This window comes from Phyllostomus hastatus, unplaced genomic scaffold (assembly GCF_019186645.2).
Source record: "Phyllostomus hastatus isolate PE091 unplaced genomic scaffold, TTU_PhHast_1.1 phas_contig_209, whole genome shotgun sequence".
NCBI classification, from domain to species: Eukaryota; Metazoa; Chordata; class Mammalia; order Chiroptera; family Phyllostomidae; genus Phyllostomus; species Phyllostomus hastatus.
Window position 1 is genome coordinate 22,245,798 of NW_025333735.1, and position 15,398 is coordinate 22,261,195.

Consider the following 15,398-nt stretch of genomic DNA (forward strand, 5'->3'; position numbering starts at 1 on the left):
TCAAAACTCCAGAAAAAGAACTAAGTGACATGGAAATAGCCAACCTATCAGATACAGAGTTCACAACACTGGTAATCAGGATGCTCACAGAAATGATTGAGTATGGACCCAAAATAGAGGAAGAAGTGAAGGTTATAGAAAGTGAAATAAAGGAAAATATACTGGGAACCAACAGGGAAGGGAAGGAAATTGGGACTCAAATCAATGATTTGGAACAAAAGGAAGAAATAAACCAGAACAAAATGAATAAACAAGAATTCAAAAAAATGAGGAGAGACTAAGGAACCTCTGAGACAACTTTAAACATTCCAGCATTCGAATCATAGGGGTGCTAGAAGGAGATGAGGAAAAGCAAGAAATTGAAAACTTATTTGAAAAAATAATGAAGAAAAACTTTCCTAATCTGGTGAAGCAAATAGACTTCCAGGAAGTCCAGGAATCTCAGAGAGTCCCAAAGAAACTGGACCCAAGGAGGACCATACCAAGATACATCATAATTTAAACACCAAATGTTAAAGGTAAATAGACAATTTAAAAGCAGTAAGAGAAAAGGAGACAGTTACCTACAAAGGAATTCCCATAAAACTGTCAGCTGATTTCTCAAAAGAAACTTTGCAGGCAAGAGGGGGCTAGAAAGAAGTATTCCAAGTCATGAAAGACAGACAAGGACTTACATACAAGATTACTCCATCTAGCAAAGCTATTATTTAGAATGGAAGGGCAGATAAAGTACTTCCCAGATAAGGTCAAGTTAAAAGAAGTTCATCATCACCAAGGCCTTATTTTATGAAATGTTAAAGGGATTTATCAAAGGAAAAGAAGAACATCAAAAACATGTGCAGTAAAATAACGACAACCTCAGAGCTACCTAAAAAACAAATTAAGCAAACAACTAGAATAGTAACAGAGTCACAGAAATAGGAATCCCATGGATGGTTATCAGCAGGGAGTGGGGGGAGAGGATAAGGGAAAAAGTACAGGGAAGCATAACTGGTAGGCACAAAATAGACAGGGGGAGGTTAAGAATACTATGAGAAATGGAGAAGCCAAAGAACTTTCATGTACAACCCATGGACATGAGCTAAGGGGGAGGACTGCTGGTGGGAGGGAAGATCAGGGTGGAGTGAATAAAGGGGAGAAAAAATATGGGACAACTGTAATAGTATAATCAATAAAATATACTTAAAAAACAAACACTATACATAGGAAGTGTCTTTATGTATGTGTATGAATGTTTTCATAGAGTATGTTTATAGATGTTGACTTATTTTTCTTTATTGACACTATTCCATATGTTATAGATGTTGACTTTTAAGTTATTGTTTTTCTTGTCAGATTATCCTTCAAAAGGGTATGCTATTTACACTCTTACCAAGAATATATGAAAAGTTCTTCTTGTCCCATGAATGTTTACAAGTGCTTTGAATGAGAAAGACAAAAAAAATCAATAAATATTATAGGCAAATATATGTAGTTTATTTTGTTGGCCATCTCTTTTGCTCTGTTTGTGAAGTCCCTGAGTATTATAATAATACCCTCCATCAAACTCTTAATCTTCCCTTTTTTTGTCTCTTTCTGACTAATCTGAGGAATTATTTACCTATTTTAGATGCTCTTTGTCATATATGTAACAGTGTTTTTCCAGTTTTTCATTTGTTTTTCTTCTATGTTTATGTGTCACCTCCTCTATAGAGGTTTTAAAATTTGTCTTTTATCATTTTTGTGGTTAATGCTCACAATTGTCTTCCTCATCTATAAAATATGGTCTCTTTAAAGCTTTTCTAGTATTTTTATTTTTATTATTTAAACCACTGATTAATCTGGAATTTATTTTAGGAGAGGGTAAAATATGAATTCAGCTTTTCCTCCTAAATGGCTGGTTGGCTATCTCAACACTTCTCATTAATCTACCTTGTCCCTGCTGAATGAAATTTCTCTGAAGGAATATTGTAAATGCAAGGTAAAGGCTTACTAGGATTATGTAGGAATTTATTAGTGGAGTTAATATTAAAGTGGAAAAGTATTTGGATTCAATTGCATGCCTTTCACCTTTAGAGACAAGTTGAATTTTAAAAATGTATTGCTTACATTGGAAAGCAAGCATAGCTTATATATAATGTTCGCTTTATTTCCATTTAACCTGGTATCCAAACTCCCAGAATTGTTAACTAACTAAATATTTGTGTGTATTCTGTATTATTTAATCAGTCATTCAACATGAGACACTATTTTAGATATTGGGAATATAGCACTTAACTGGATAGATAAGGTCCTTGCCCTCATGGAGTTGGGTTGTATTAAAAGGGATACAAAGACATACAAGATGGTGGAGGGGTAGGTGGAAGCTACACTAACTTCCTCACAGGACCACTCTTGAATTGCAATTAAATTTACAGAAATCATCCTGAATAAAAAACTGAACACAGGCTGGAGAGAAGTCTTATAACCAAGGACAGAGAGAAGAAATGACTTCACCACAATGAGACTCATAGGGAGGGACAAGGTGAGAATCTTAAAAGCTGTAAGAGAAAAGCAGGTAGTTACATAAAAGGGAGCACCAATTAGATTGTCATCTGATTTCTCAACAGAAACATTTCAGGCCAGAAGGGAGTGGCATGAAATATTCAAGGTGATGAAAAACAAAGACTTACAATCAAGGCTATTTTACCCAGCAAGGCTATCATTTAAAATCAAAAGAGAAATAAGGAGCTTCTCAGGCAAGAAAAACCTAAAGGAGTTTGTTAACACCAAACCAGTGCTGTGACAAATGTTAAAGGGCTTGCTTGAAGAAGGAGAAGGAATGGGAAGAGGAGGATCGGGGGAGGGAAATAAAAGAAAAACAGAGGAAAATAGCCTAACAATAAAATGGCACTAAATATGTATCTATCATTAATCACCTTAAATGTAAATAGCTTAAATGCTCCAACCAAAAGACAGGGTAGCTAAATGGATAAGAAAACAAGACCCATATATACATACAGCCTCCAAGAGACCCATCTCAGATTGAAAGATACACACAGACTAAAAGTAAAGGGATAGAAAAAGATATTTCATGAAAATGGAAAGGAAAAAAAGGCTGGGGTAGCAGTTCTTATGTCTGACAAAATAGACTTGAAAACCAAAGCTGTAGTGATAAGGACACTACATATTGATAAAATGATTCTTAGTATAGGAAAATGATATATAGATGCAAGATTGAAAAGATGAAAAACCTTATTATAATCTTGAATTTGAATTTGAAATATCAATATGAATTCAGGATATGTTTCATGGCAAAAGCATTTCTTCATAACTTTTTACAGTGTAATAGCCTAGAAACCATGGGTAACTCACAATGAGAGTCCAGTCTGTGGCTTGGAAAAACATTTGTCATTCAAAGAACTGTAGCTTGTTGGGGAAATGTCTGATTCCAAGTCTGGGGAGAAGGTGTGTAAGAAGAACCTGGAATATCTTGTCATAATAGACAGCAAGAAGTCATGAAAGACTACTATGATTGAATCAGAAGGATTTAGGAGCCAGCTTGAATTGGCTTTTTCATTTGCCAAAGATGGGGCAATTTAAACACCAGTAAAGATAATAACTACAATGTATTGAAATCTGTTAATTTATATGTTTGCTTCATGAGTTTAAAAGTAATGCTAAGAAAAGACTGATTATTTTGCAAACTGACAAATAATGGAAAAGAATCAAGCATTTATTCCTCCCTCTCATATGATAACTCACTGGCTAAGAAAATAGTAGATGAGGAAAACTACTCTTCATAGAGATATTCCAGCTCCTAAATAAAGAATGAATTTTCAAATGTGGTAAACCCTGGCTAATTGCCTTTTGGCAACCCCTTACTAATTAATTTGGGCATTAATCTCCATTGTCCACTAATTGCACAAAAAGAGAAACAATAACCAAACATTTCCTTCCTAATAGTGGGACACAGTATCATTTATGGAGTGATCTTACCAAAAAAATTTGAATCTAAATATGAGGAAGACTAATAGTGGGACACAGTATCATTTATGAAGTGATCTTACCAAAAAAATTTGAATCTAAATATGAGCAAGACTCTAGATCCAACTGTCAATTTACAGAAAACAGAGGAATATGTTAAATGTCACTACTGGGATACAATCAGTAAAATATAATTTCTGGAAAAATCTACACAAAAATCGTGCAATTTCTTCAAAAAATATGTTGCAGAGGTAGAAGATGAAAAGATTTCCCCACAGTCAACTGTCTCTTTCTCTCCCAGCTTCTGCATACCTCTCACAACACTACATTGTTGTGAAATGGTCTTTTTATAGGCACTTTATTCTATCAGACTGTATGGCCCTCAAGACTGAGGATGGCTTTTTAATCTTTCTTTATTTCCCTGGTACAGAATCAATAATTATTCCCTATACAAATTTTTTTTGATGAATTTAGTGGTTAGTCATAGTCATCTTTGATCTTTAATTCTTTTATTAGGAAACTGATCATAACCTTTTCATATTTGCCTTTCACACTTTTGACTATTTGGAACACAACAGATTCTTTGTTCTCCATTTCTTTTGTGATTTTCAGAGTTTATGCTTGTTGCCATACACACCCATCCTCCCACCACAGAAACTGCTTTATGACTTTTTCTAATTACAAAGATCATATATTCTCACTGTAAAAAATTTCAAACAATTACCAAAAAGAAACTAGAGCTATCACTATTAACCACTATGAATATTTTAGAAATATCCTCCCCCCCCCTCCAAATTTCTAAAAGTAAGGTAATGCCACTATATATCCAGCTGTGGAACCTACACTATTTTTTATCCAACATGCTGGGTATCTCCTTCTACATGAATGAATACTACTGTACATTGTTGTTTTGGGGGCTCCATGCTATTCCTTATTAATATATTCATTTAATTAATCTAGTCCCGATGAGCATTTTATTTCCTTACAATTATTTGTAATTATATCCTATTATAAAAAGTGTAGTGAATTTCTTTTAAACACCGTTTGTACTTGTGTGTAGTTTTCCCCTCAGACTAATGATGGGTTTGTTGGATCAAAGGGTGTGTTCATTTCAAGTTTCTCCATTGCCCTAACACCTTCCTGAAAATTTAACCTATTTTCCATGCTCAAGTAGTTCGTTAGCAGGGCTTTATTATGCTTGAAGTTTTGTTTATCAACTCTGAACATTAGTCTTCAGGTAGAGTAACACTCATTCTTTTTCTCTTTTAGCTCTTTCTTTTGGTGAGTTTTTTCTCCTCTGTGTTGAAATATTTTTTTGAATTATTTTTCCTCTGTTTTGGCAGCAGGGGCTATTAAAGTTGTGTAAGATGCAAGATTATAAACTGGACATGTAGTCAAATGGAGAGTAATATGTGATTGTGTCATAGTAACTTACATATTGCTGTACTTACCATATTGTCATACATGTTTTTGAATAATAATTTGTAATATTATGCCACTTAAATCCTTGATGACATTTATATAAAAACTGCATTTAGAAATGTCATCCTATTTAAACATGCATGGAGGAAATAACATTCGAACTGTCTTTTAATTTCTTAATAATGTTTCAGTCCTTACTCATTTGTTTCCCAAAAGCCTCTTGTAGAGGAAAGAACATGTGTTTAGAAGTCTGACTGACCTATACTCTGATTTCAGCTCTGCCACCTACTTGGTTGTATGTGAAAATTACGTAACTTTTCTGGGCCTCAATTCATTTGCAAAATCGGGGTGTATTTGACTGCCATCTGTTTAAATGATTGTATGTGGATATACTTAACATAGTGGCTAGCAAATATTAGTAATTCAGTATTTGTTCATCTATTTTGTGACATGTAGTGATAGTTTTTTCAGATATGTATTCACTGTCATGTATACTATTGTCTTCACAGAAATCTTCTCTACATATACCCTCAGAGTCTCAATTTCGCCAATCGTCAAGGTTCTGCCAGAAATATAACAGTGAAAGTCCAGTTTATGTATGGGGAGGATCCAAGCAATGCCATGCCGGTAAGATATGTTCTTTACTTTTCCTATTCTTTGTATGTAGTTCATATGGACTTTTTTTGGAGGTAGTATTACTTAGTTGGCACCTTTAAGCTGGAAATTAATGTGATTTTAAAAAATAAATTTCTAACTGTATTACTTTTCATACAGATAGTAGTAAATTTACTTGAAGTCTTATTTATTGAGGATTTGGTAAATGCAAGGCACTCCCAGAGATACAAAGATGAATAAGACTTGTAATCTAGAGGATATGAGATAAGTGCATAAAATTTTAAAATGGTGACTTTCAAAAGAGGGTCAGATCAGAATTACCTAGAGTACTCTAACAAAGCACAGATAACTTTTCTCTATCTTGGGATCTGTGATTCTGATTCTCATTTAGAATGAAAGGCCAGGCAAGGGAGGTGGAAAGTAATGGGCTGTGGTATAGTTTGAAAATGTTCTCCTGGTGATTCTAATATGTATGGTTCTTCCCATCTTTGTTAAGAAATTCTGGCCATCGCTCTCAACTTTGGTTGCATATTACACTCACCTGGGGAGTGTTAAAAAAATATCAATGTCCAGACTGAATCTCATTACAATGAAATTATAATCTCTGGGTGTGGGAACCAGGCAGTATCGGTATTTTAAAATCTCCCCCAGGGATTACATTTTGTGCTAATTATAGCAGATTGATATAGGGATTTAAAGGCTTAGGTGTTCGATGATAGGAGAGAATGCCTTAAATCTAGTGAAAATGTTAATGATAATGGGTCTAGATAGTGGGGGAAGGAAAGCAACTAAAGTTGGGGAATGCCCTTCAATGGAGATATAGGAGTGAGTTGCCAGTAAGCCAGAGCAATGGAAGGTGAGTCAAAAATAGTAGATTGAGGCCAGGGCCGGGGCGGGGGCAGGGGTGGGGGTGGGGGGGGCAGTTCTTGATTGTCCAAATTGTGATTCAGTATTTGTGGGACACTAATAAATGCATTTCCATGAAAATAGATTTTTGGCTCAGCTTGAAGTTAGTAACATATGGAATAGGAGCACATCTGTCACTGTAGATGTTCTACTTCTGACAATCCTAGTGGAATGCAAGTGAGCTAAGAATAAGTACATTGTTAACAGTTTTATTTTAGCCTTCTGTGTCAGTCATTTGAATCAAGTTCTGACTTTCTAACCAGGAAAGCTGTATCTTTTCTTCTTTCCTATTGCCTCAATTTCATCAGCATTTTTAGGTCTTGAAAACAGCAAGCACAAATTATTCATCTTTGTATTTTATGGCAGCTATTCCAGATCCTTGCATACAATACATGTTGAATAAATATTTGTTGAATAAATATAAAATTTATTTTTGAGGTTTGAATTATCATTTCATACTCTTTACTAGCCCTTTATTTCTGCTGAAGGAATGAATACTATTGTAGTTGATGAAAAGATACTGGCTTGTAAAAATAGATCCTTTGTTATTTTATATGTGAATTGCAATATAAATTTGACTTTATGACAAATGTAATATATGTAAAATAATCTGTTTTATTGTTTGCCTAACAAACTCTTCCTTGTCTTAGCATCTCTATGGCCTCCTCTACAGATCCCTAGCTGCATCCAGCCCCATTGACAGTTAGGCCACTCCCTCTCTTGGTGCTACCATAGTATCTTTTCACTTCTTTTATGGACCTAATCACTTTATGATTATATGTTTATTTCCTCATCACATCCACTAGACTGTGAGCTCCTTGAGGGCAGGGACCACGTCTCACTCATATTTATATCTTGATGCCTATCTTAGTGCTTGGCACATAATTGGTGCTTAGTTTGTATTGATGAATGACTAAAATTACATGTCAGATGGTTGAAAATCAAACACTTTCCACTATATATCACTCATGTTGTAAAAATAAGTGAGTTACTTTGTGGAAAATGATAGCCTCTCAGAGGAAAAAAGGCTACTGTATTCCTCTATTTGTGCATTATTGGCCATATGAAAATATGATACTTTTATGTTTATGTGAGTGGTTGGTTTGAACGCATGTATAAACACACATCTTGCTTATTTTTTTAAAAAATAAGGACTAAGGTAATTTTTTGATCATATAATGTAAATATGATAAACTCTAATTCTGACACTGGAAAAACATTTTATAAAAAACATAGTATTCTTAGCAAACTGATAAAATTGGAGTTATCTAGGAAAGTCATAATTATTATAGTTTACTTACCCTTAAAGTAAAAAGACCCACTTGAGATACTGTAAAAAGAGACAAAATACCTGTTTAGTATGTTCTTTTTATTTTGGGATGGTGCTAGTTACTTAATTCCCTTGTATAAGGAATACACTTTGAGTTGTTTTTACCAGTTGTGTTCATGGTAGTATGATGGCATGTCTGCAGTACCTATTCGTGCATATGCAGAGATGGCTGGCTAGACACAGGAGTTTAATCTATGGCTAGATAACATTGTAAGCCTAACTGTCTCACCCACCCAGGAATCACAGCCGTGACCATGACATCATTAGGCCATTGTTCTAATGGGCTGCCTGAATATTCCACCGCTTGCTGTTAGAATTCAAGAGGCAGATATGTATAAAACTATAAATTTTACTGCTAAACCTCCCAAAGTAGCATAGTATTTTTTTAATATGGTGGATTTTTTTAAACATGTGTAAGAATTTAAAATGTTTCCCTTCCATGTAGAGTAGCTTGCAGGTAGTACTAGAAGCAAATGATACCTAAAATAGGATTTAAAAACAAAGATTTTATTTATTTTTAGAGAGAAGAGAAGGAAGGGGGAAAAAGAGGGAGAGAAACATCTATGTGCGAGAGAGGTACACTGATTGTTTGCCTCTTGCACACCCCCAACTGGAGACCTGGCCCCCAACCCCGGCACATGCCCTGACTGGGAATCCAACTGGTGACCTTTGGGTTCGCAGGCAGGCACTCAATCCACTGAGCCAAACCAGACGGGGCTAAAATAGGATTTTTAAATATCATTTATAAATAATATATATTTGACTTTCAGCATGACTGCTGTCTTAGTGAAGAAGCCACCAATTTTTATGGTAGATATATGCACCATTCTAGGGCCATATTTCTTACATAAATTCCAAATGATGTGCTACATCCAGATTTTAAAATGAAATCTTCACCTTCTTATAAAAGAAAGAAATGTATCTTATTGCCCAATAGATATGAATATAATGGATAGAAATTTTTTGAATGTTTGAATGTCAGATGGGTCTTTAAATTTAGAATTAAGCAGTTGAACTTATTAATGAACGTCAGTAGGCACATTATTCTTCATTGGGCTGATTTTTGCCCATTGTTCTCAAATAGTTATTAAATCAGACAAATTCTTACATAGATATGAAACATCCAGCATTTATTACAACAAAGTTTCAACGTGCTGTTATTTGTTACAGGTAATCTTTGGTAAATCTAGCTGTTCAGAATTTTCAAAGGAAGCCTATACAGCCGTAGTATATCATAACAGGTACTGAATTCAAATATTTCTTTCAAAGTTACTCACTCCTCACTGGCATTGTTAGCACTCACGTTAGTGTGTTTACCAAATGCTTTGCTGCACTGAATGTGCAAATTCAAGATAGCTGACATCAAAGTTATAATTTTCAACATGCAGATCCACATTTTCCATAGACATCTCAAATATAAGACTTTATACACAAAACATCTTTCCTATCAAATTCTCTGATCCTTTCATTTGTATTATATTATTATTGATTATCTTTGTGGCTTCTGGTCCTTTGGTCTTTCCCTATTATATTCTCTTAACACTTTGCACCTTTACTTAACTCTTTACTAAGCTTGAACCTGTTGGTCAGTTAAAGTGATGGTATTTTCAACATCAAATAATCCTTTGACTTAATGCCTTTCCATTTTACTCCTTTGAGAAATTGTTAACATTGAATAACCTTTTATTTCTGCTTCTTTCTTTTTTAATTGAATGCTGTTGGAGAAAAAGCACAAAATTATACTAATCAGGACTTTCACATTATTTTATCATATGATGGGGCTATATTAATTCATTTTATTTTATTTTATCTTCTCTTGGCTCCAAAAGATTACTCTTTGGTAATCTTTTTGTCACCACTTTTTGAACCCTGTCTCTAATTTTGCAAGAGCTAATTTAAGTTTTTTTCCCCTTCCTCTAACTCCTACTTTTTTTGATTGCTTTACTCTTGGCTTTCCTAATTTAAGTTGATTGAGTCCATCCCACTTGAGACACATGAACTTTTCTGCTCTTCACCTCAAATTATCTTTGTACTGTTCTGCCTCTCCTTCTGTTTCAAAGCAGTAATGGCCTTCATTCTGCTCAATGGGAATCTTCACTTCTGCTGTCAAACAGTCTTGCCACCGTCTTCCAGAATATGACTTCATCAGTTATCCTTTCTCTTGCGTCATCAGTTCCTGTTTCATTAGCTCCATCTCTCTTGTTAAAAACAAGCTTGTTTCTTATTCTTAAAAAATAAAACAAGTATCTACTGCAATGCTCTTGTGTAGCATGGTTTTTCCTTGTCCTCCTTAAAACTTTCTTCTTTCTCACCTTTATGGTTTGAACACTTCTTTTCTGCCTCAGTAATTATTCATTCTATTTTTTTCTTTTAAGTATAGACATTCTGCACAAAACACTAAGTTTTTGTCTTTAACCTTTTTCTATAATATTCTCTTCCTAAATAATTTTATATGCATTTCTCAGAGTTATATTCAATGAAAATGCTACTACTTTTTACCTTTATATGGACTGTCACAACTTTTTTTTCAGTCATGACCTTCAGTCTGAGATACAAACAGGTATTTTCAGTGGCCTGTTGGGCATATTTATTTGGGTTCCCTGCTGCCTTCTCAGTTTCCGTGTGTTTATCCCTGGCCTTCTTCTAGACCTTATCTCTGTCTGTTCATTTTTATTAATAATACCACTAATTTTTTAGTCCTCTGACTCAAAGTTTTAGATATCCTTGCTTTCCTTTTTTCTTTTCTCTAACATTCAGTCATCTTTTACATCTTGATGATTTTCTTTCTGCCTCATTTCCAAACATATTCTGTGCTGTCCTGTTTCTGGGTCTTTCTCGGATCTTTATTTATATGCTGATTCTCTCTACTTACTGAACTTTTACTCATTCGTTAAGGCCCATGATATATATCTCTTTCTAAATACAGTTCCCTGGTCTAAAACTTTAAGTAATCTGTTGAACTCTGTTGTTGAAGCATTAACCTTCTATGCTCTGTACCAGGGGCTAGCAAACTTTTTTCACAAAGGGCCAAATCGTACATATTTAGGCCCTGTGGGCCACATGGTCTCTGTGCAACCACGCAGCCCTGCCGTTGTAGTACAAAAGCAGCCATCGACAATGAGTAAAATGGCAAATGAATGGGCCTGGCTGTCTTCCAGTACAATTTTATTTATAGATACTGAAATTTGAATTTCATGTAATACACTAAAGTGAAACATTCTTTCGATGTTTTTAACCATTTAAAAGCATAAAAACTATTCTTAGTTTGTAGTTTATATAAAATCAGGCAGTTGACTGAATTTGGTGTGTGGGCCATAGTTTGCCAACCCCTGTTTTATAGCATAGCTATTGTTGTATGTGTGTCTTACTTATATTTCCACTAAGTTATATATATTTTTCAGGGTAATTATTTTTTCATGTTAATCTTTAAAGCCATCATAAAAGTAATACAATTCCTAACCTAAAGGCGGGCTGTTTACTTGCTAACGAATAACTAACTGGTAGATATTTAATGTTCCATAAGTCTTCACATAATATAATGTGAGGAAAGACATGAACTAAAACACTCAATACAAGGAAGGATATTGATAAAGTAATAATTTCTATAAGTATCTTCATTTGTGGCTAAGTCTTTATTTTTGTTGCTCTTAGCATTAGTAGAATTACAATGAGAATACCAGCAAACATTGTTAGTAAATTCACCTTTCTGATAATTCACTGGTGACTAGTGATATCATAATAAGATGTATAGCATCTTTTATTCACCAAAGTCATCAAATTCTCAGATAGCTAGCATTACCTATCTTTCTGGTGATTATTAAAAGCCTCATTCCACTCAACTATTTCTGTGATCAAATCTATACCTGTTAGCTTTTTTGAGGCTTATTTGAGAAGGATATTTGACCTACTAGCAGCATAGAAAAAAACTCTAATTGGTTTTTGGTGGGACAGCCTTCACTTTAAAAGTAGTAGGAGCTATATGGTTTGGATGCATTTTCATTGAGGATGACTCTGAGAGATAGGACCTGAATGTGGAAAATTGGGATGCTAAGGCTCTATCCTTTTTAAATCTATATCATAAATAGTAGCCATGCTTTCCTATAAAAATTCTTAATGAATATTGTGGTGAAAATTCCATTACTTTGATCAAATATAGATAATTGCTATATTCTTACAGTGGCTGGAGGCACTTCTAATATGTGGGACAAATGTAACTCGTGGTTGTTCCCTGATTTTTTTTTTCTTTTCTTTGAGCTGTTAGTCAGCATACTAGTTCATGTTTTGGTAACATTATTTCTTTACCAATGGGATAATTGATGCAAGACAGTTCATAGAGAACCTGACTTGATATTAAGTTGCCTAAAGATACCTTTTTTTTTCTTTTTTACAAAAGGATAATATAAATTAGTCTTAAATTGAAGCTGTACTCCTGTAACAGAGAAATGTTTTTTATGGTATGGTTTTAAAATATATACTTACAAAACTTTTATATTAGTTTTTATGTGATTTATATCAGAATTGATTTTTAAATATAGAAAGCCTTGCCCTAGTCTCCTGTTTAATAGTTTCCAATCTAATGACGATCTCAGTGTCAAGGTGGTAATTATTAATTAATTTTCAAATAATGGGATTACTCCTCCTATTAATAAAAGTGAGAGGAGAAATTTTAGAAACATTTATAGCTCCTTCTTCTGAAAGGAGGAGTTAGTTACTTATTTGGGAATAAAGAAAAATCAAGCATGAATCTTGAAATTAATTTTAAAATTACTCAAATATGCAAATGCAGTGGTTATTTATTTTGGACAATTTATTGACTATTGATCTGTTTTTTTTTGTATGAAGGTCTCCTGATTTTCATGAAGAAATCAAAGTTAAACTTCCTGCTACTCTAACTGACCATCATCATTTGCTTTTTACTTTTTATCATGTTAGTTGTCAACAAAAACAAAATACACCTCTTGAAACTCCTGTTGGATATACAGTAAGTATATTTTTGTTAAATACTTAGCTCTTTGATCTCAAAAATAAGTAAATATTTAAGATATACTTGGTATATTTCTTATCTGATCCTCCACATTGGTTAGGAAGAATCACTGTAACAAGAAAATGCTCATTAGTATGATTAATTGACTAACATGTCTAAACACTTTGGTGTTGGTCCTGATTATTGTGTGTTTACCCCACAGTACAATATAAATACAATGGCTGTATGGGTTCTGCAGAAAAGAATACTTTGAATGTGAAATGATTTAAAGACCTTTGGCTATTAAATACATTTTTTCTATAATTAAAGGCAATTAAACTCTTGAATTCATTCATTCATTCATTCATTTTGGGGGAGAGGAGAAGGGAGGGAGAGAGTAAGGGAGAGAAACATTCATGTGAAAGAGAAATATTGATCAGTTGCCTCTTGTACGCACCCTGACCAAGAACCAAACCCACAACCTAGGGACGTGCCCTGACTGAGAATTGAACAGGTGACTCCTCACTTTGTGGGAGGATGCCCAATCCACTGAGCCAAACTGGTCAGGGCATAAACTTGTGAGTATTATTTGAAAATCATTATAATCAAATTGCAAAAGTAAACCTAAGGTGAAGGACATGGAATATATTATGCTATTACAATTTTGTTAGGTTATGCCTCCATCCCAAAGAGAGAAGTCAATATTTGATTAATTTTCTTTGTCTCTTGCAGTTTGTGACATGAATTTTCCTAAATTCAAGAAAATAAATTTATGTTCATGCTTTAAAATTTTCTTTTCAACATTCATATCTAATCAAGTCTTTTTTTTTCTTGTTTACGTTTACACTAATATTCCAATTTAACATTGATAACACTTTGTGGCCTTTTTCTACTACAACTTTCCCTTGGCAAATATGGACCTTCTATAAGTTTAAATGTTGTATAGTTAGTATTTATAATATCTTATGGATCATCCTTAATAAAATAATGTTGGGAAATTTGGAAAAGGCTCATTAAATCTCTTTGGTGTTTGAGGATATGAGACAAATGTGGCTTATATCAAGTTCTTAAAACAGATTTTCCAAGTAAGTGCTTTTGTAATTAACATATTTAAATGAATATTGTTTCCTTTTTTTAATTTAAAAGTGGATACCAATGCTTCAGAATGGACGATTAAAGACTGGACAGTTTTGCCTACCAGTCTCACTGGAAAAACCACCACAGGCTTATTCTGTACTATCTCCTGAGGTCAGTATCTCTCACGTGGAAATTCCAGAGATTGAATGAAATTGTTTTTTTATTATAAAGTTGCTTTCCTTTATAATATATAATATAATATATAATGTAATAAAGTAATATTTTTCTTATCATTAAATTCTAGAATATTTAGAAGCTTTTATAATATTTTTAAAAATATAAATATATTCATTTAGTTTTTAATTTTTAATTTTAATCTTTATTTAATTCTTTCCCATTACCATTTAGTCCCTTTATACTCCCCTCCCCACAGCAGTCACCACACTGTTGTCCATGTCCATGAGTCTTTTTTCCTTTTTGCTCAATCCCTCTACCCTCTCACCTCCCTATCTCCACTAGCTGTCATCTGCTCTCCATCTATGAGTCTGTCCCCATTTCCCTTGTTAGTTCAGTTTGTTCATTAGATTCCAGATATGAATGAAATCATGTGGTACTTGTCTTTATCTGACTGGCTTATTTCACTTAGCATAATGTTCTCTAGGTCCATCCATAGTGTCACAAAGGGTAAAATTTTCTTCTTTTTTTATGGCTGAGAGTATTCCATTGTGTTAATATCCCATAGTTGTTTTATCCACTCATTTACTGATAGATACTTGGGCTGCTTCCATATCTTGGCAATTGTAAATAATGTTGCAATGAACATAGGGTGCTTATGTTCTTTTGCATTAGTGTTTTGGGTTCCTTCAGATATACTCCCAAAAGTGGGATCATTGGGTCAAAAGGCAGATCCATTTTTAATTTTTCATGGTATCTCTATACTGTTTTCCATAATGCCTGCACCAGTCTGCATTCCCACCAACAATGGAAAAGGGTTCCCCTTTCTCCACATCCTCATCAGCCCTTGTTTGTTGATTTATTGATGATAACCCTTCTGAAAGATGTGAGAGGGTATCACATTTTGGCTTTAATTTGCATTTCTCTGATGATTAGTGATGTTGAGCATATTTTCATATGTCTGTT

At 33.9% G+C, this 15,398-nt stretch overlaps 1 protein-coding gene across 5 annotated transcripts in view; it reads left to right on the forward strand.

Annotated features, from left to right (window-relative positions):
• DOCK7 (dedicator of cytokinesis 7) overlaps positions 1-15,398 on the forward strand; it is a 206,915-nt gene that overhangs the window by 90,380 nt on the left and 101,137 nt on the right. For 4 of the 5 annotated variants that reach the window (XM_045835467.1, XM_045835468.1, XM_045835469.1 and 1 more), the window contains exons 15-18: positions 5,877-5,994; positions 9,389-9,459; positions 13,061-13,199; positions 14,328-14,429. In XM_045835467.1, the coding sequence (XP_045691423.1) occupies positions 5,877-5,994; positions 9,389-9,459; positions 13,061-13,199; positions 14,328-14,429 (430 nt within the window). Of the gene's footprint in view, positions 1-5,876; positions 5,995-9,388; positions 9,460-12,611; positions 12,673-13,060; positions 13,200-14,327; positions 14,430-15,398 lie in introns of those variants that run through there. The other variant, XR_006785286.1, reaches the window with a different exon arrangement.